General features: G+C 39.7%; 1 protein-coding gene across 1 annotated transcript in view; it reads left to right on the forward strand.

The window, feature by feature from the left end:
* Positions 1 to 20,353, forward strand: part of LOC122646706 (protein SPIRRIG-like) — a 92,125-nt gene that overhangs the window by 15,746 nt on the left and 56,026 nt on the right. Inside the window, exons 4-5 of the mRNA XM_043840307.1 lie at positions 15,759 to 15,894; positions 15,981 to 16,037. Coding sequence (XP_043696242.1) covers positions 15,759 to 15,894; positions 15,981 to 16,037 — 193 coding nt within the window. The remainder of the gene's footprint in view (positions 1 to 15,758; positions 15,895 to 15,980; positions 16,038 to 20,353) is intronic.

The following is a 20,353-nucleotide window of genomic DNA, read 5'->3' on the forward strand; positions in this document are numbered from 1 at the left end:
TGGAGCAGTTTTACCTTCTGCCATCATACGTACATACATGCATATGTACATGCATGCATAAATACATAAATGCGTGTATGTACACAAATATGTATGTGTAACTGTGTATACATCCATCGTTAAGGGTTGAAAAAGGCAGGATTGTGTACCATATGATTATTTAATTATGTTTGTTCAGTCCCTTTTATTCCTTTTGTTTTTGAACTCATTGTTCTATATTGGTCTTGTACATTTCAAAGCTTTTAGGATCACTCGTTAAAAGTATTCCGATACATTCCCTCCCTCTCTATATGCACGAAAACCTTACTTAGAGAAATGAGTAGAATCATAGCTGTCAAGGCATCGCATAGGAGGTGCCTGAGTGACAAGGCGGCTCTTGAGGCTCAAGATGACCAGTCGCCAAATTGTGAAGGTTCCCAGAAACCCAGGGGATAAAGGTGAGAAAAGGGGAGGGGGGCACAGGAAGAGAAAGAGAAGAACAGTGGGGTGGAGCAAGGGGAGTTCTTTCTCTATCAAGTATCATCTGGCATTATGAACTTGAAGAATATGAAGACTGTGTGGTGAATTTTAAGCCTTAAATATGGTTTATTTTCTCCATAATATGTTTATTATAAATTTAAAGATGAAAGAGAAAAGTATTGTTTTTACACAGGCCCTTCATACTTTGAACATGAAAAATGGAGTGCTTGGCTGTAAACGTAACCCCTCAGGTATATTCAAAACTGAAGGAGAAACACTTGTTATCTTATGTGTTAATCCCTCTTTCTATGCTATACCTAGGCTCCCCTAGGTGATGAGTGCGTGGGTCATCATCTTGGCGCCATGACAACTATGAGCACAATGGAGATACATGCTAATTGATTTTCTCTTTGGGTAGTTAGCTCTTCCAGTACAGAGTGATTTGTACTACAGCTCTTTTATGGGCCTTTACATGTAGCCTTTCTTGCTTGGGACTCTTATGCTCCTTAATGAATTTAAAAGAAGAAGAAAAACATGATAATATGAACTTTGCATGTCACTGATTAGGCTGTAAGAAAACTGTATCATAATCAGACAATAGAAAACAGTACCTACAATAGAAAACAAGGAAAAGAAAAACAAGAAGAAGAGAGAAGAAAACTAGAGAAGAGATAGAGAGAAGGGGAAGTATAGAGCGCCAATAGAGAGAAGAATAGAATATCCCTATCGACAGTCCCCTCACATATTATATAATAGGTTTAACCAATTACAAAGCCGCGAGGACAAGTATACCCCTATGTCCTTGCGGTATACTAAAATCAAGAAAATAAAACCACGATAAGACAAGAACACCCCTGCGGTACTCTTAACACTCACTTCCCCTCAAGCCAGAGCATATAGATTATCCATGCCTAGCTTGGAACGACTTTTCCTGAAAGCGGGACTAAATACATAGGCTTAGTAAACATATCACCAATTGCTTTGGAGGAAAAATGAATGGAGCGTTAATCAACTTCCTCATTACAACATCCCTCACAAAGTGACAATCAACTTTTAATGTCTTGAAAACTCATACAAAAAAAAAAAAAAAACTTCAATGTGTGGCCCTCTCGTGAAACAGTGGGTTGATGGCAATATAGATAGCAGCTTTATTATCACAAAACAGTTTCATAGATTTTGTAACCGGAAATCCCAACTCTTGAAGCAATGATTTCAATCACATTAACTCGATTGCTGTGTGAGCCATGGCTCTATACTCAGCCTTAGCATTGGACCTGGTCACAGTCCTTTGCTTTTTTGCTTCTCCATGTGACTAGATTTTAAAGTACCGTAACTTGTGGTAAACCTCCTATCACTGTCAACACCAGCCCAGTCTGCATCAGAGTACCCAACCACATCAATATGCTGGTTTAAGCCAGTAAATGAGCCCCTTTCTTGGAGCACCTTTAAGATACTTTAATATTCGACAAGCTGCCTCCCAGTGAGCCTTCATAGGTGACCATAAAATTGACTAATGAGCCCATCAACAAATGATATATCTAGTCTAGTAACGGTAAGGTAAATGAGTTTCCCTACTAATCTCCTGTACTGGTGCTTATCATCAAGCTCCTCGTCATCAATTGTCCCAAACTTCTGGTGTGGGTCCATGGGTGTATCAACAGGTTTGGAAGCAAGCATACTAGTCTCAAACAGAAGATCCAAAACATATTTCCTCTGTGAGAGACTTACCCCCTTTTTAACTCCGAAGTACTTCAATACCAAGAAAATACCTGAGGGCACCCAAGTCTTTCATTTGAAAATGCTACTGTAAATAAAATTTCACCGCTGTAATCTCAGATACATCATCCCTAGATATGGTAATATCATTGACGTACAAAACAAATACAATCATACTAGAATCCTGGTGACGAATAAACACTGAATGATCTGAATAACACTGTGAGAACCCATACCGAGTAACGATCAAATTGAACTATCAAACCGGGCTCTAGATGATTGTTTTAGGCCATAAATCACCTTTTGTAACAAACTAACTCTTCGAGCATTCTCCCCCTGAGCAACATACCTTGTAGGTTGTTCCATATACACCTCCTTGTGCAAATTACCATATAAGAAAAGCATTTTTGATATCCAACTGATATAGTGGCCAATCATAATTCACAGCTAAAGAAAATGAGCACACGAATTGAATTACGCCGAGCAACAGGGAAGGTCTCAAAGTAATCCACACCATAGGTCTGAGTATAGCCCTTCGTTACTAAATGAGATTTTATCCTTCCAACAGAGCCATCCAGGTTGTACTTAATAGTGTACACACTGCGACACCACACAAGGTCCTTACCTATATATAAATCTACCATAGTCCATGTCTATTGAGAAATCAATGCATCCATTTCTGTATTGATAGCCACTTCCCCACCCAAGATGAGACAATGCCTCACGATGGGTTTTCGTAATTGAATGAGTAAATAAGAAAAGGGCAAATCTATGTAAGGGAGATGAAATATAAGATAGAGAAACAAAGTTTTCAATAAGATAAGCGGCCATGGATTTTTGAGTGCAAGAGCGGGTACCTCTGTGAAGAGCAACTGGTAAGTCATCAAGAGACAAGGAGGAAGCAGGAATAAGCTGTAGGATCAAACCATGTGGTGGGCTGTGAAGTAGGAAGAACCGAAGTAGGCTGCGTTGCCTTCTTGCACCGTTGATACACTTTCAGTGGTGTTGAGGAGGTGGTGAATGGAACATCATTCGAAGGCACTAATAGTAAGAATAAGAGGGGAGCTAACAATATCTGTGTTAAGAGAATGACTAGTGGCTGAGAAGTATGGAGTATTTAAAAAAATTATAACATCTGCATTGACAGGAGGGAGGGCCGGGTTCGAGTCTGGAAACAGCCTCTCTGCGAAAGCAGGGGTAAGGCTGTGTGCATTATGACCCTCCCCAGACCCCATAGTGGCGGGATCCATGTGCATTGGGTACGCCATAACATCTGTACTGACAAACTGCTGTTGAGTAATAGGATCATAACGTTTATACCCTTTCTGAGTACTAGAATAACCAAGTAAAACACACTTGACAGCTTGGGAATAACTTATTAACATGTGGCTGTAGATTGTGAATGAAGCAAGTGCAGCCAAACACCCAAGGCAGCTAAGAAAACAGAGAATTTGGAAACACAATAAAGGGATTGGTTATCGAGAACAATAGGCATCTGGATGATCAAACAACAACCTGTAAAACAGCATCAAACCAGAAACTTTTTGTAACATTCTTATGAATCAGTAGAGGGTGAGCAATTTCCAATAAATGTCTTTTTTTTTTTTTCTCTTTCAGCAACCCCGTTTTGTTGAAGGGTATAAAAACAGCTTGTTTGATGCATCATGTCATGAGCAAAACAAAAAACAGATATCTCAAGTTGAGTGTCTTCAAGTGCATTATCAGACCAATTTTTTTTTTTAAAAGAAACACCAAACTGAGTCTTTATTTCATTATAAAAATCTTTAGAAATAGAAAGAAATTCTTAATGATTTTTCAATAAGAACAACCATGTCAGATGGTAATGATCGTCCACAAAGGCGATAAAATAAGAAAACATGACCTATTTTTGACATGTGCGGAACCCAAATATCTGAATGCGGTAAAGAAAATAAGGAGGACTTCTAGACATACTATGAGAAGGAAAGGATGACCGATGATGCTTCCTGAGTTCACACGCTTCACACTTGAGGCAAGAGACATACTTGCAACTAGGAACCATATGCTGGAGTTTTGACAAGGATAAATGTCCCAACCGAAAATGCCACTGAATGGGAGAAACACCACCGGAGGTAGCAGTAACAGTAGCAGACTAGCAGTAATAGAGAGTGCAACACAATCAAGATAATACAACCCATCCTGCTCAAGCCCTCTACCAATTGTCCTCTTTGTTCTGAAGATCCGGAATAACACAATAAGAGGGATAGGAAGTAACAGAACAATTTATATATTTTGTAAGTTGACTGACGGATTCTTACCCAAAAAAAAAAAGGTTGACTGACGGATAAAGACTTTTAAAGAAAATTGTGGCACATAAAGATAGAAGACGGAGTTATGGGTGAGGTAGGTGAAACTGTACCATGACCAGTTACTTGTGTAGAGGATCCATTAACAAAGAATTACAGGGGAAAGATTGTGAATTTTATACAAGGAAGAAAACAAATCTGACTTACCAGTCATATGAGTAGAGGTACCATAATCAAATATCCAATGGGTAGGAGATGTGGTAGCAAGAAGTACTGATGTACCATGCCAGAGTATCTGTGGATGATTCAAAACTGTGGAGACGTTTAAGAAGTGCTGAAGCGTTTGTGTGTGCCAGAGTAGCTGTGGATGATTCAAGATTCTGAAGACATTTAAGTATCTGATTATAGTCGTCTTGAGACCATGGTACAAGATTTCGCGATATATCGACGATATCTCGGAAAATTTCGGGAATTTCGAGTGGGCCGAGACGAAATGTATAGGCGAAATGGAAAAGTAACAAAACTCGATGAAATTTCGTGATATTTCGGCATATTTCGGCCTATGACCGAAATGTTACAAAAGTCACTAAAAGCTCACGTGACCCTGGGACTTAAATACAGAATCTCACAAGTCTCGGTCGATATTTCGACCAAGACCTGCAGAGGCTCTCATTTCTTCTTCTCTTTGGTTTTCTTCCACTCTCCAAGCATTGTTCTTCATCGTTTTCGACGGATTATTGCCGGAAACACGTTGGAGCCTCATCCAAGCACATCCTCCAAGCATTTTTCAGCTCTGTTAGCGGTTTGAGTATGGGTGATAGGGAGGGAGGATCGACTGGGGCATTGGCGTGCCCCATCTTTTGACGCACATACCACTCCATTGTCATCGAATTATAGTACATCACAACCTCACGGTGGATATGGATATGGATATGGGCAGTTTAGTAGGGTAGGGGACTATGACTCCCAGTCCCAGTCCCAAGGACATACTGGATCATCTTTTGTGGATGACATCTTTGCATACCCTAGCTACCGACCTCACCAGCCATACATGCAGCTAGTGCCAACGCCGCTTCCGCCGACATCATATCATACTGGATCATCTTCTTCCCGGGCTGGACCAATTGGTAACCCTAACCCATATCCTAGGATAGGTTACCTACAGTATGTTGATGACTCCATTTACATGACAGTTGTGGATGACTACACTCGTTTCTTCCCCGAAACTATACCGTGGTCCACATATGTCCTTCAAACAGAGAGCAATGGACGTTGACTCTAGCGGAGCATGAGTGGGGTTGATCCAGGAAGGCACAACAATTATTATTAGCACTTGTGACTTGTGAGTCTTGCACTCTTATAAGTTGTAAATTGTGATTTGTGAACTTGTGACTTTGTGTATTGCCTATTAAAGTATTGACTATTGAGCTATTGAGTATTGAGTCATTGACTATTATGGAGTTTTTGAGAATATGATTTATGAATTATGTCTTATGAGTTTTAATTAGTTTGTTTAAATTTCTTTTATGTCTTTGACTGCCTAATCAATGTGTATTTAACTATTTATACATTAGGGTCGGCGACCGTATACTGTCAATGCCAAAAACCCACTGAGATGGACTGCCGAAATATTGCAGAAAAAATGCAATATTTCGGCAAAATTTTGGAATATTTCGGATATCTCGGTAGGCCCGAGATACCGATATATCGTGAAATCTTAAACCTTGCTCGAGACACACAACCTGATGGAGAAGCTCCAAATGAAGCACAAGGGTAGTATCGCCAAAGGACACCTTTTCAGTATTACTATCTAACACCACTGTATTAGCTAATTGTTGAGCCCATTATGCTTTACCATGTATCCCAACATGTCTCAACTGTATAATTAGGCATGCCACAGAAACTACACTATCTGAAAGGCCGGTCTGTCTGCTGCCCACCATGACCACCTACTTCACGGCCACGGCCTCCCCTTGAGCCACGACCATGGCCAACAACAAAAGCAGAACTTTCCTTAGAAGAGGATGGTTTTAGGTTTGGAGGGAGAAACAATGCACTGAAGACAAGAGAAGGGACCTTCCCAGCAAATAGCAGGCTCTTAACTGGCTGAAAAATCAGAATTTAATCCTGCCAAGAACTTTGCAAGCTGAAACTCAGCTTGTTGGATCTTCAACTGTTCCAGATGAGTAGTGAGAGGTTGATGAACATTGAGCTCCTCCCACATTCCCTCAGAGGCACTGTAGCACTCCTTCAAAGATTTGTTCTTTTGCTAGAAGTTAATTTTTTTTCATACAAATCATAAATACGAGGCATGTTCTTTTTCTGGGTGAAGCTTTCTTTCTAGTCATCCCAAACTCCCTAGGTAGTGGTGTAGATCATAACATTCACTGCAATGGCTGGTTCCATACTGTTCCACAACCATATATGAAGAGTGTCGTTCTCACACATCACTCCTCATAGTCTTTGGGATCAAATGAAGCTGGGTCTAATTTTACCTTTAGCATTGATATAGACCTTTACTGCCTGGGCGGCTGGGCCTGTAACAAGTAATTATACTCCATTGAATTTGATAGATGTAATCTGGATGTTAGCATTGTCCACAGAAGGTTTGGGATCAGCCATCATGTAATACAACTATACAAGAAATCAGCAAGTATGCAACCTGAACAAAAAAGTAGAAAAGCTGTTGCAGGATGAAATCTTTTTTTTTGTTTGGGTGAATACAGGACAGAATCTTCACCCAAGGGCAGTGTAGTAATAGTGAATAATCACTTATAACCAGTAATAGAGTCACCCACCGGGATGAAATAATAAAATAATGTTAGAATAATGTACACCAGAATACCGTGTGGGGGTATTCTGGTCCTTTTGGGGTATTTTTTATGTTATTTAATGTGTTAAGTTTATATTGGCTGTGTGGGTTTAATCCCACATCGCCTAGCTTACTTTATTTGTAACTTCCCCTCTATTATAAATAGAGGGGCCTTTCTATCATTAATACAAGCCATTCTATTATTTTATTTCCTCTCTCTGACCCACGGTTCAACCAACATAGTATCAAAGCTGGTTTGATCTAGGTTAGAGAGAAGAAAAAAACCCTATTTCTCCCAACTTCTCCTCCATCGATCTCTCTTCTTCTTCTCCTGTTCTTCTTCTTCTCAGCCTATAAAGGGGCAGCACTAATGAGGTAAACTAAGAATATCGATGACTTAGTTGCTGCCCCCCCTTTCCTTTCTATCTTTTTATTAAAAAAAATCTGCTCGAACCTTGCTGGAGCTACTTCTGCGATTTGGAGTTCCCCCTTTCTTTGGAGATCAGATCTCTTTTACCTAATGAAAACTGATCCTCAAATCTTGGAGCACCCTATGCAGCCTTTTTCCAGCCCTATTCTGCCTATTCCAAAACCTAACTTCCCTTTTTTTTCTTTCTCTCCATCTTTTATTAAGTTTTTCCAGCTACAATCCCCAAATCGGTCTCACCTTGTCAGGGTTTTTTTCAAAACCCTGACTCCAATCGATTTTGGGGCTTCCCTTGTCAAATGCAACTAATTTTTCAGGGATAATTCCCAACTAATCCAAGCCTTAATCGACCTCAGTTTGAACACAATCTGATGGTTGGATCTGTCCCTACAGCAAAATCTTCTCATCCTGCCTTTTAAGGTTCCCTGTTAAAACCCTAACTCAAATCGACATTAGGGTTATAGGTTTGAGTTCTTGCTGCCTTTTTGAGGGATGATTACTCCACCTACAGAGATCACTCGACCTCAGTATTTGCCTCTTTCCAAGTGTTTGAAGACCCCTAACCCCAATCGATCATTCTTTTCAGGGTTTTTTTCAAAACCTTGACCCATATCGATTTTAGGGTTAGGGTTGATTGCTGCTATTGGAGTTTTTTGGAGGTGTTTCTACCATCAAGAAGGACATTCTACTTCAATTATTCCTGGCTTGAAGAAGGTCTATTGCATATGATAGTTGCTGCGTATATTTTTTTGCAATTTTTTGGTGTTTCTCCCACGTGAAGATCAAGTCTCAATTACCAAGGAGATTGCTTATTCGAACTGGAGATCCATTCCAACAGTGGTGATCAGCATCTATTACCAGAAGACATCACCTTTGACAAATCATCATCACTTTGTTGAAGCCCCCTTCCCTACAATCGATCTTCCCTTTTAGGGTTTTTTACAAAACCATGACTATAATCGATCTAAGGGTTAGGGCAGTCCACTATTGCTGATTTTTTGAGGAGAGTTTTATAAACATCAGAGGAGTATTCAGCCCATATTTCAGTATCATTCATCAGGTTTTTTTGCAAAAATTACAGCTCATTCTGTTGGCTTGGTTTCTTCAATTATCAACCTATTTCTCTTACTTATTCCTATATGGCTGGCTGTTTCAACTACCTATAGATTTGTCTGGTTAGTTATCTTATATTTGCTGGTTATTTTTGAGCTTCACTACCTACCTGGCTGGTGTTCTTGATTGGCTTCTGTAAGCATGACTGGTTGATGTGTTTCTTCTGCCTTCATGTGGAATACTGCTGCCCTATGATTGTGATTGAGTTTCCTATTATTGGAGATCGAACTTCTTTCGTTATGGAAGACTCGAATCTGCTACCCTGGAGATCAGCTTATTTGGGACTACAACAGTGTGTTTCACGGTTATTGGTTGCACCTACGAACCTATTCAGTTATGTGGAGCTTTTCTGGTTCATATCCTGCTCACTTTGGAGCTTAAATCGTAGCATTGTTACTAATTCAGATCTGATCCAATTTTTTGTTGAAGCTTCTTCAATGCATTACTGTCCAGATATCTTCGTTAGTACTGTTTGGCATGTGGGACTTTATACATTGGAATTTTTGCACACTTGTTCCTCCTTGTTTGAAGATTGCTCAAGCCTTGAAGAAAAGAGCATTTCCTTACTTCAAATCAGATCTGTATACTTCTCAGATTTGAATATTGGAGTTAGGAGTTTCTCCCCTACAGGGGTTTCCATCAAAAGTGTTTGTTTGATTGATGGAAGATGGTTGGAACATTATATGTTGCATAATTTACTCCTACTTCATTATCCCACTGCTGTTTTTCCTTCACCACCTCCCAAAACATACCTTTGGCATTCCCCATAACCACCTTGGAAGTTAATGGTATTCTCTTCTTTTTTCCATTGCACTTGACAGCCATTGAAAAATTCTGGAATGTTGTGTGTTGCCCTTTCTCTTGCATCATCTCTCTTATGTCCACGTGCACTACACGTGAGGGGGCCATTATATACAGTATACCTGCAGCCATTGCAGAGAGCAGAACATGCAGGGACACTTGGTGCAAAACATAGAAGGTCAGAGGTTTCACCATTGCCAATGGGTATCTACTTTGTTATTGGGTTAAAGTTTGTCATAAGGGGGAGGTTGGCCTTAAAGTTTTGAAGATGTTTGGTTATTGCCTGCCCATATGAGATCCTACAGTTTGGTTGTTTTTTTTCCGCTGCTTGATCTTTACTGCTGCTTGACTCATTTGCCGGCTACCCTAGTTACTTATCTTCAAGATTATAATTCAGAGATTCATTATTGGACAAAGATTGGTGAGAGATGCTTTTTTGCTAATCAAGTCTGTCCAAATTTGAAGGTCTATTTTTTTCAAGTTCTTGAAGGTCTATTTGGGAGTTGCATTCATTTTGGAGCTGGATTCTGCTACAACTTATTTTTTCCCATTTTATTCAAGTTGGGCATTAGTACTTTGTATGCGCCAACTTGAGGGGGAGTGTTAGCATTGTTATGGAGAGAGTTTTTTTCTTTAGTCCAAGCTGGAACTTTTTCTTTAGTATTTGTATAATCCAGCTTGAGGGGGAGTGTTAGAATAATGTACACCAGAATACCGTGTGGGGGTATTCTGGTCCTTTTGGGGTATTTTTTATGTTATTTAATGTGTTAAGTTTATATTGGCTGTGTGAGTTTAGTCCCACATCGCCTAGCTTACTTTATTTGTAACTTCCCCTTTATTATAAATAGAGGGGCCTTTCTATCATTAATACAAGCCATTCTATTATTTTATTTCCTCTCTCTGACCCACGGTTCAACCAACAAATAACTTATAACCGGCTGTAACATATATCAGATCACATTAATCAACTCTGCTGGGCAGCAGATAAAACTGTGCGCAGGTAAAAGGGCAGAGAACAGCAGCAGAAAAACATAACCCAATTATAAAATAAGGGAGAGGGTTTCCCTACTTTGTTTTGTTTGGATCCATGGTAGCCGACCCCATTAAGTTGGGATAAGGCTGAGTTTGCTGTTGTTGTTGTAGGGTTTCCCATGCTGCCAGCATGGGAAGGAATCTGAATTCCACACCAATTAATGGTCTGAAAAAAGTATCATCCATGTGGCCCCCATATTTTTAGAATAGAAAAATTAAAATAAATAAAAAATACATGTGTAGGGTCCTTACTTTTTGTGAGGGGGCATGGGAAAGAATCCACACATGGGCAGTGTATGGATCTTTTCCCCATAAAATAATTGCCGCAACCACAATAGAACAGAATCTTCAGGTACTGATCAATGACAGGCCTTGTGATGGAGAAGACTTCACTCAGATCGCAGGGAAGGGAGAAAACTGAAATCTCAGGTGAAAAAAACTTCAGCAACATTATCCAGCAACTTCAAACTGCAGAAACCACAAGGTGTAAATTGGGGTTCCAACAGAGATCAACAACGTGCTATCTTCATCAGTCCAAAAAAAAAGAAAAGACCCTAGTTCTCAATTCTTTAAATAAGAAATATAGAGAAGAAAAAAAAGAAATTAGGAGAGAATGATTCTGGATTGTATTAGAGACAGTGGCCAAGTCTTTATTTATAATGATTTAGGAGAGAACAAATATGGCATGCTAGCTATGGCTGACTCAGCCTATTCTAGCATGTGGTACAATGTATCTGGACACATTACATATTGAACTAATATAGAGAACCGGTACCAGTTGGTCTAATTCTTCAACACTCTCCCTCAAGTTGGTGCATATATGATATATGTCACACATGCCCAACTTGGAGACAATAGGATGAAAATACTTTACAACCCTTTGGTGAAAACATTTGCCAACTGGTTCTTTGTAGTAACAAATGGAGTGCATATCAGATCATTCTCAATCTTTTCCTTGATGAAGTGCCAGTCAATTTCAACATGTTTGGTCCAATCGTACTAGACTGGTTTATGAGTTATACTGATTGCAGCTTTATTGTCATAGTAAAGGTTCACAGGTGCTTCTGGAGTCACTTCAGATCACTGAGAAGACCTTTTAACCACATGAGTTCGCACACTCCTTTAGCCATTGCCCTGTATTCGGCCTCATCACTGGATCTGGAAACAACTTGTTGTTTTTTGCTTCGCCAAGTAAAAAGGTTTCCTCCGAGAATGTACAGTACCCAAAGGTGGATCACCGGTCATCGATGGAACTAGCCCAGTCAGCATCAGTGAAGGATTCTAACTTTAAGCTCCCATTGTTTGAAAATAAGATACCTTTCCTTGGTGCTGATTCTAACTTTAAGCTCCAATTGTTTAGAAACAACTTGTTGTTTTTGGCTTCACCAAGTAAAATGGTTTCCTCCAAGAAATATACAGTACCCAAAGGTGGATCACCGGTCATTGATGAAACCAGCCCAGTCAGCATCGATAAAGGATTCTAACTTTAAGCTCCCATTGTTTGAAAACAAGATACCTTTCTCTGGTGCTGATTTTAAATAACTGAGGATTCTATACACAGCCTCAAGATGAGCAGTCTTTGGATCATGCAAAAACTGGCTGACGACACCCACAACATAGGCTATATCAGGCCTGGTGTGAGAGATAAATAAGTCTTCCAACAAGGCGCTGGTATTGTTCCTTGTCAACAGAGTCACCTCCTATGCTGCTGAGTTGGTGGTTAACTTCTATGGGAAAATCAACAGGTTTACAACCAAGCATCCCTGTTTCTTTGAGAAGATCTAGAACATACTTCCTTTGGAGGATCGGACCACTTCAATTCCCAAGAAATATTCGAGATGTCCTAGATCTTTAGTCTCAAACTCAGCTGCTAATCGAGTCTTTAGGAGAAAGATTTCTGTCTTATCATCACCAGTGATTGCAATATCATCCATATAAACAACGAATACAGTAATCTTGCCTACTTTGTGCTTGACAAACAAGGTATGATCTGCATTGCTTTGCTTGAAACCAAACTTCTCCATAGCCTTTGGAAATCTGTCAAACCAGGCACGAGGCGATTGTTTCAAGCTATAGAGAGATTTTTGAAGTCTACACACTTTGCCAACTGTAGTATATGAGTCAAAACCAAGAGGGATATCCATATAGACCTCTTCTTTAAGATCACCATTCAGGAAAGCATTCTTTACATCCAACTGCTGAAAACTCCATCCAAGTTTCGCAACACATGATAGCAATGCTCGAACAAAATTCATTTTAGCAACTGGAGCAAAAGTTTCTTGGTAATCAATACTATAGGTCTGAGTGAACTCTTTGACAACCAGTTTGGCCTTATACCAGGCAATAGTCCCATCAACATTTTGTTTTACTGGGAACACCCATTTGCACCCAACTGGTTTCTTCCCCTTGGGACATGGTACAAGCTCCCATGTAGCATTCTTCTTTAAGGCCTGCATTTCCTCCAACATAGCATCTTTCCATTAGGGGTTTGATATAACTTCTTTCCAGCCTTGAGGGACATGCATAGAAGAAACAAGGAAACAAAAGCAAGATAGGTGGGAGATGATGAGTCATAAGAGACGAAGTTAGAGATAGAATGTTGAGTGCATGATCTTACTTTCTTTCAAAGGGCAATAGGAAGATCATTGTGGGAAACAGGACTAGTACCTTGTGTATGCTTAAGAACTGGTTTTGGAGGCACCGCTGCGTTGGAGAACATAGTAAGGTGAGTTTCGCTTTCTTTTTGTGTTGAGAATACGTAATGAACTATTTGTTCCCGATTGGAGTGGCTTCCTGAGTTGGTTCCCCTTGAAACAAAATAATATCAATAACAAGCGGTGAACTTTCAGAAGGTTTAGGAGGAGGCATTTCTTCCTCAAGACTCTTCCCCTGAAGAGATGCCGGGTAAAAGGGCATGTCCTTATGAAAGGTGAGATCCACAATGACAAGTTGGAGGATGATAGCATTGGTACCCCTTTTGAGAGGTGAAGTACCCAAGGAAGAAGATACACTGGAAGGCATGAGGGTCCAGCTTAGAACGATTAGGAGAGGAGTTGTGGGCAAAAAAACACATCCAAACCATAGTTATCAAGGCGGGAAGGCGACCATGGCGTTTAGAGCGGCAAGGTGCCTAAGGCGACCAAGGAGCCTGGACGCCAAGGCGATGCCTTAATAACTATGATCCAAACACTCGAGGAGGGAGATGAGTGGCTAGAGGCTAGAGCAGGGTTAGGGAGCTGACTGACCGAAGTCTTGGAATCCAAGACAGCAGAAGAACCCTGTTTATAAGAAAGGCAGCAGTGAGGATTGCATCACCCCAATAAAACTTAGGAACATTGGTAGTGCATATGAGAGACAGGACAACATTGAGAAGATGTGGATTCTTCCATTTGGGAATACCATTTGTTCAGGAGTGCGGACACAGGAAGTCTGGGACTGAATACCATGTTCATCAAGGTATTTAAGGAACAAACCGTCCTGATATTCTAGTCCATTGTCACTATGCAGGGCTCTGATCTGGGAATTACACTAGGTCCGAATCATATAATGAAAGGACTTAAAGCAAGAGAAGGTTTCAGATTTGTGCTGAAGGATATATACCATGTTAAGCGAGTACAATTATCAATAAAAGTGATAAACCAGTGATACCCACCCCGAGAAAGAATACGAGAAGGTCCCCACAAGTCAGAATGGATAAGAGAAAAGGAAACGTACTTTTATTTTCACTGGGGTAATAAAAAGAACATTGGTGTGTTTAGAGATTTCACCCACATCACAACGAAATTGCCCCAGAGGACAGTGTTTTATTAAAGCAGGAAATAAACGGTTCAAATAGGAAAGGAGGGGTGTCCCAAACGATGGTGCCATTAGTGGAGTTGGTGAAGTTCACTTTCAGTGTGGAGAGTATGTGCAGAGATTGGAGGTGGTGCCATTGATGTTGCAGAAAGCTCCGGATCCAGGTAGTAGAGCCCATCTCTTACTTTACCATATTCAATCATTACCCCCGTCACCATGCCTTGAAAAACACAATGAGTAGAAAAAAGTGAATAGAACAGTTAAGATCAGTAGTAAGACGATAAATGGAAAGCAAATTTGCCCACAAAGGTTAGGGACATGGAGAACTGATTGAAGGGATATAGTAGAGGAACATGGGGAGTCTCGGTACCAACTTGGCCCTTGGAAAAACTGAGTCGAGTCGAGATCTCGCCGAGTTGGTGCATTTTTTTTTCCAACTCGAAGCCTCAACTTGGTGGGTTTTAGACCTAGTTTGGGTCTGAAACTTGGTAGTCAGCCTATTTTAGGCCATTTAAACACAATGGCATTATCACATTTTGCAAAAACAAAGTCCAAATATGAGTTTCAATTCGGACCATAGGTTGGTAGGCGATGACGTACTAAAATACCCTATTCTACACATAATTTAGTAATAGAAAGCAAGCAAAACATTCAATTAATAGCTAAACAACTTAAATAAGAATTAGAAATGTTAAAGTGATACATCCAACTGTTTAACAGTGTTACAACTATCATCACATAAAATGACTTTGAATCAAGTATTCAGTCCCCGCTAGTGTCAGATAGTCTTCCCATGACATAGTGTTGCTGTATTGTTGCATATAGTGGTCCACAACAAGCATATAAGAGTTCTGTCGAGTTCGGTACGTAAATACATAGTAGATGGGTCACTTCCATGGATCAACCCGAGATCTCAACCCGAGATCTCGCCAAGATATGTCGAGTTCTATCGATTTAGGAAAGTAAATACATGGTAGATGGGTCATTTCCTTAGGTCAACCCGAGATCTCGACCCGAGATCGAGATCTCGCCAAAATCTTGTATTATTTTGTAGCGTATCCCATCTCGTCTTGGTTTCTCAAAAAACCGAGAAACTCGCCGAGATCTTGCGAGTTCTCGAACTATGGAATGTTCTATTTTAACCTAATTTTTTGTCTTGCATTTTTTTTAAAAGATTAGAATGAGCTTCCTTGTTGTAATGGTGCTAGTCATGGGTTGTCTTATTGCTGTCTTTCTTGCATATTGTAACCTTTATTGTTGTCTTTCTTGCTTATTGTGGGCGTGTATAGTTGACCAACTGATTGCTGTCAACTCTCAGGTTGGTTGAGACGCACATTTTCTCCTTTGTTGTTGGAAGAGCATTTGTTACAGATATTGAGAAGTTGAAAATCGGTAGCAAGACAAGATCATTAGATGTGGTGCAAGTCTTGAGGTTTTTCTCAGACATCATGAAGGTGTGTTTTTGCTTTTCCCTACTTGTCTCTGATGTTCTGAAAATGAAGTGTTTTTTGAATTAATATTCATAGATACTCTTATGCAGGATGGCATCAGTCCTGGTTCGAATTTGTTATATGCGATTGAAGTTCTTGTATCAGGGGTATATATTCATTGACCTTTTTAACTTGAAGGAGATTGTTTACTGATTTATTTCTTTCATATCTCTACTCAATATTTCTGACTTTTGTGAATGACAATTGTTTTTGAATTCCCCTTGACCTTACTGTGTTTGGAATCATGGTAACGCTAAGAAAGCCTTAAATTTCCCTAGGGCTGTTCTGGATCTCAATATAGGCAGGTCAAGTGAAGGTCAAGCAAGAAGTGTGTTTTTCAATAGCATATCTTTTCTCCTTATGTGAACTTAGAATGAGACCAAACCTATCCATTTTGTGAAGGTGGTATCATGTATAACAGGCTTTGGCTATTTTATGTGGTGTAAATGAGTGCTTTGACCCTATCATGAGGAATGTTCATGTGATTGCAGATGTTTTCTTTTCTCATTGCTTGCAATTGTAAGGTATAAAATTGGCTTGCTATGCTGAAGGCTCCTTACGGTGGTTGCCAATGGAAAAGAAAAGATGTTCTGAAAATTGTTGACATATAGAACTTCATATTTTTTTTACTTGCTCTCTTATTCTGAATGTCCCGTTAATGCAGTTAAATCATAAAAGTAGGCTTATTTTATTAGAAATGAGCCTTGGGTTGAGTAATATGTGTGTTGGACCTTAGTTCAATAGGATTTCATTGTAATGGGCCACTTTAATGGGCCTATACTATGGGTAGAGGCTAGGCATACGAAATTAGTTAAGTGATTTTATTTCTTTATTAGTTTATTTAATTGTTATTGTCTTAGTTGGGCTGGATTAGGATTCTATAAGTCTAGTCATGTTTTGAATGTAGTTTCCCTTATTATTTCAGTTTCCTAGTCAGTTTAGGTTACCTTGTTAGTTAAAGATTGGGTTAGGCCTTTCGTTTTTAGTGTTGAGTCTATTGTTTGAGTCTTCTATAAGGGAGACCAGCATTGTACAGGAGTTTTGATAAATGAAAAGGCTATTGCTGCTCTCCTTCTCCATTGGTGAACATTCCCTTGTATTCGATCAAGGCTTGTTGGTGTTTGATCCATCCAAACCACCTTGTGGTGTGAAGCCCCGGGTGTTTCCCTATCTCTATACTATTATTCCATCCTTCTTCTTTTCCATTGACAAGTAAGTACTGTTCTAATTTCCTGCAATTAAAATTCTGATTCTGAGATTTATACGCAAGGATTTTTTGACATGAATTAAAATTAGGAAGTTCTAACCATTAGAATCTTCTCAAATTTCAAGGAGTTGTTCTAAACCCTAAAGGAAGAACTCGACCTGAAGTTTTCCCTGATCTGATCTGGAGTTATTTGATTATTCTGATTTCTGTTGATCTGTTCTTACTGATTTTTATATTCACTGTTCAGAATCAATTGTTCATCTTATTCCTATATTCTCATTTCTATTTCGAGAGGTTAATATACTGTTATGCCCTTCTCCTAGTTCTGCTAGGAGTGTCTCATAACTTATGATCTGGCCCTTGGATTGAGTTGAGATTTTCAGTAAGCATTCCCCTTTTTTTTAATTGAACTTGATTTGAATTCCAGCCCTATCTATCCATCTGATAGTGTTATTTATAATCTCCCTAAGCGGCACTTTTCTTTGATGAAGATCTTGTTTATTGGTACTATTTTGATTCTTCAAATTCAGTACTACATTACCGTCTTCTCGTTTTTTTTTGGTTATATTGTGTTCTTTATATTCTTAACTTGTTTTTATCACTTATTAAAATTCATTTCTTTACACTGATACGGTACGGTATATATCTGTTCCATTGCTTGTTCAAATCAATACCCCCAGAAAACGAAAAACACTTTCGAGAATTGAAGATAAAAATCAAAAGACATGGCGGAAGTTTCTCTAGACGAGCATGTTTCGATTGTATCTCTTGACGGTTGGCATGGTCCTGTCATGTGGAGGGATGATGTGGCCAGTCCAACTGTTGGATAGATAGAGCTCACCTTGCGTAGCCTACAAGTCAAAGTTTGTGGCTTATCTCAACAATATGATCCAGTATCCACCAGGTTTTCTCCCCTTGCATTTTCAGCCATTAAAACAGCGGATGGTTTATGTGGCAATTGTAGTTGGACTTGTATAGATAAGGGCCCATATGGATTGGCCATCTGTCACTTTCAAAGAGAAACTCAATCATATGGCCCACTATGTGCTGAAACCCTTTTCCTAGTTGCCCAAGTGTTGATAAAAATTGCCGTATTGATTTTAACACAGTACTTTGGGCTGAAGGTTATGACAAGTCAAGGAAAGTGTGTAGACCTTTTCCAGAAAATTTGAGCTCCACCTAATTTGTCACGTGGATAAACCAGGGGTTCGTTTCTAGAAATACCATCTGGACGTGCTCATCTAGGAAGTTGTGCCAACTGCCAAGACATACTGCAGTAGAACTACAGATTCGCTGGGAAGCTGTGCTCATCTGGGAAGGTGTTGGATTTCTTTGATTGGTGGATTCGGAAATCGAGGGTCCTCTTAATTGGGTTTGGAAGGCCATCTTAGTGCTGGTTCCTTACCATATTTGGTGGGAGCATAAACTTAGGAGATATGGTGGAAGGTGTAGTCCTGTTACCCTCATGTTGGACAAAATCAGAAGAGATGTTAAATTAGCCGCCAGCTCAATGTCTTGCAGAATTGAATCTGCAGGTAATTTGGAAATCTCTAGAAAATTTGATATTATTTTCCCCCTCTCCCCTTCCCCAGTTATTTTAGAAGTTATTTGGAGTGCTCTGAATATGGGATGGATAAAGTTGAATATTGACGGGTGTACTTTAGGCAACCCGGGCATGGCACAAGGTTCGTGGTCTCGGTATCTCGGCTGGTTCCAGTCAGCCAAAAACCCGAGTTTTCTCGGTAACTCGGCAAGATCTCAGTGAGTTGGTGCAGTTTTTATGTCAAATTTTGACCCTTGGTTTCGGTGGCCATATGACCTAATTAAGTCATTAAACTTGTAGGACAACCTATTTTAGGCCCTATAGATATGGTGGAACCCTTAATTTTTTAAAAATCACACCCAAAATGGTAGTTTGCTTAGGACCCTAGGTTGGTAGTGTATGCTGTATATATATACTGAATTTACTGATATGACCAATTCCACGCAATCTTTAGTATTAGAACACTTATAATTCACTAAAACAGCTTAAATAAGCAATAGGAATGAAATTTCTATAACTCAAGTAAAACTTATAGTTTTTTAAAGATCCACTTGTTCCAAGCTTGGTTGGTAAGTTTTGGTAAAAAAACCAGCATTTGGGGTGGGGGGGGGGTTGTGCATTCACAGTCGAAACCCACCTAGACAGACAAGACTGGTCGAAATTTTGACCAAGTCTTGTCGAGTTGAGGCTTTTATATCAAGTGAATGGTAACAGTTTCGATCGATACAAGATTTCTGACCGAAATCTCGGCAAGATGGCAAAATATCGACCAAAACCTTGTTGCTTCCCTAACTCGCCAGTGGTTTTGACTCGGTAACACAAAAAAATGAGATAAAACCGAGATCTCGGCGAGACCTCGAACCATGGCATGGCAGGGGCAGGTGGGAGTCTAAAAGATTCATATGGTAGCTATCATGGAAGTTTTTCCAATTTTTTGGGGCATAAGACTAATTTCCAGGTGGAATTCTCAGCTCTATGTGATGGCCTTTAGCTGGCCAAAAGTAAACCATATTGGGTTCCTTTGGATTGAATGGGACTCTGAAGTTGTAATTCATTGCGTTTGGCTGGCATCCATCCTGGTGTCTTTTCAAAAACAATGGAGATCTTTGAAGGATTATTTAGAAGCTTCTTCTTGGTATATCTCACAGGTATTCAGGGAAGCAAACTGTGTGGCAGATATTTTGGCTAAGAAGGCAGCTTCTGAGAGATGGGTGGAATCTTGGGAGGCATGTCTAGGATTCATTCAGACTGAGGTGTTATGGGATATACAAGGAAGGCCATGTTTCTGGTTTTCATAACTTTGATTGACTTCCCGTTGCTGATGGCAATGCCGAAGGTGAGGGTTTAAGTCAAATTGGGTTTTGGGGATTCAGCTGATGGCTATACTGTAGGTGGATCCTCAGATCAGTATCTTGTCTTCCTTGTATTTTGTTGGTCTGGGTATGCCTAGACTTTGTTTGTATACATTTTTCATATATTAATATATCTTTTGCTGATGTTAGCAAAAAAATAAAAAAGAAAAATGCTGTGTTCTGCATTTATCTCATTGCATGACCTTAGTTACATCAGTACTCTGTAGCAGGCAAAGGGAAAAGATTGTACGAACTTGCTTTTAATAAATAATCTTTATCTCTCTTGCTTTTCCAACTTGATGTACCGTTGTCTTGTTAACA

This window comes from Telopea speciosissima, chromosome 11 (assembly GCF_018873765.1).
Source record: "Telopea speciosissima isolate NSW1024214 ecotype Mountain lineage chromosome 11, Tspe_v1, whole genome shotgun sequence".
In the NCBI taxonomy this organism is placed as follows: Eukaryota; Viridiplantae; Streptophyta; class Magnoliopsida; order Proteales; family Proteaceae; genus Telopea; species Telopea speciosissima.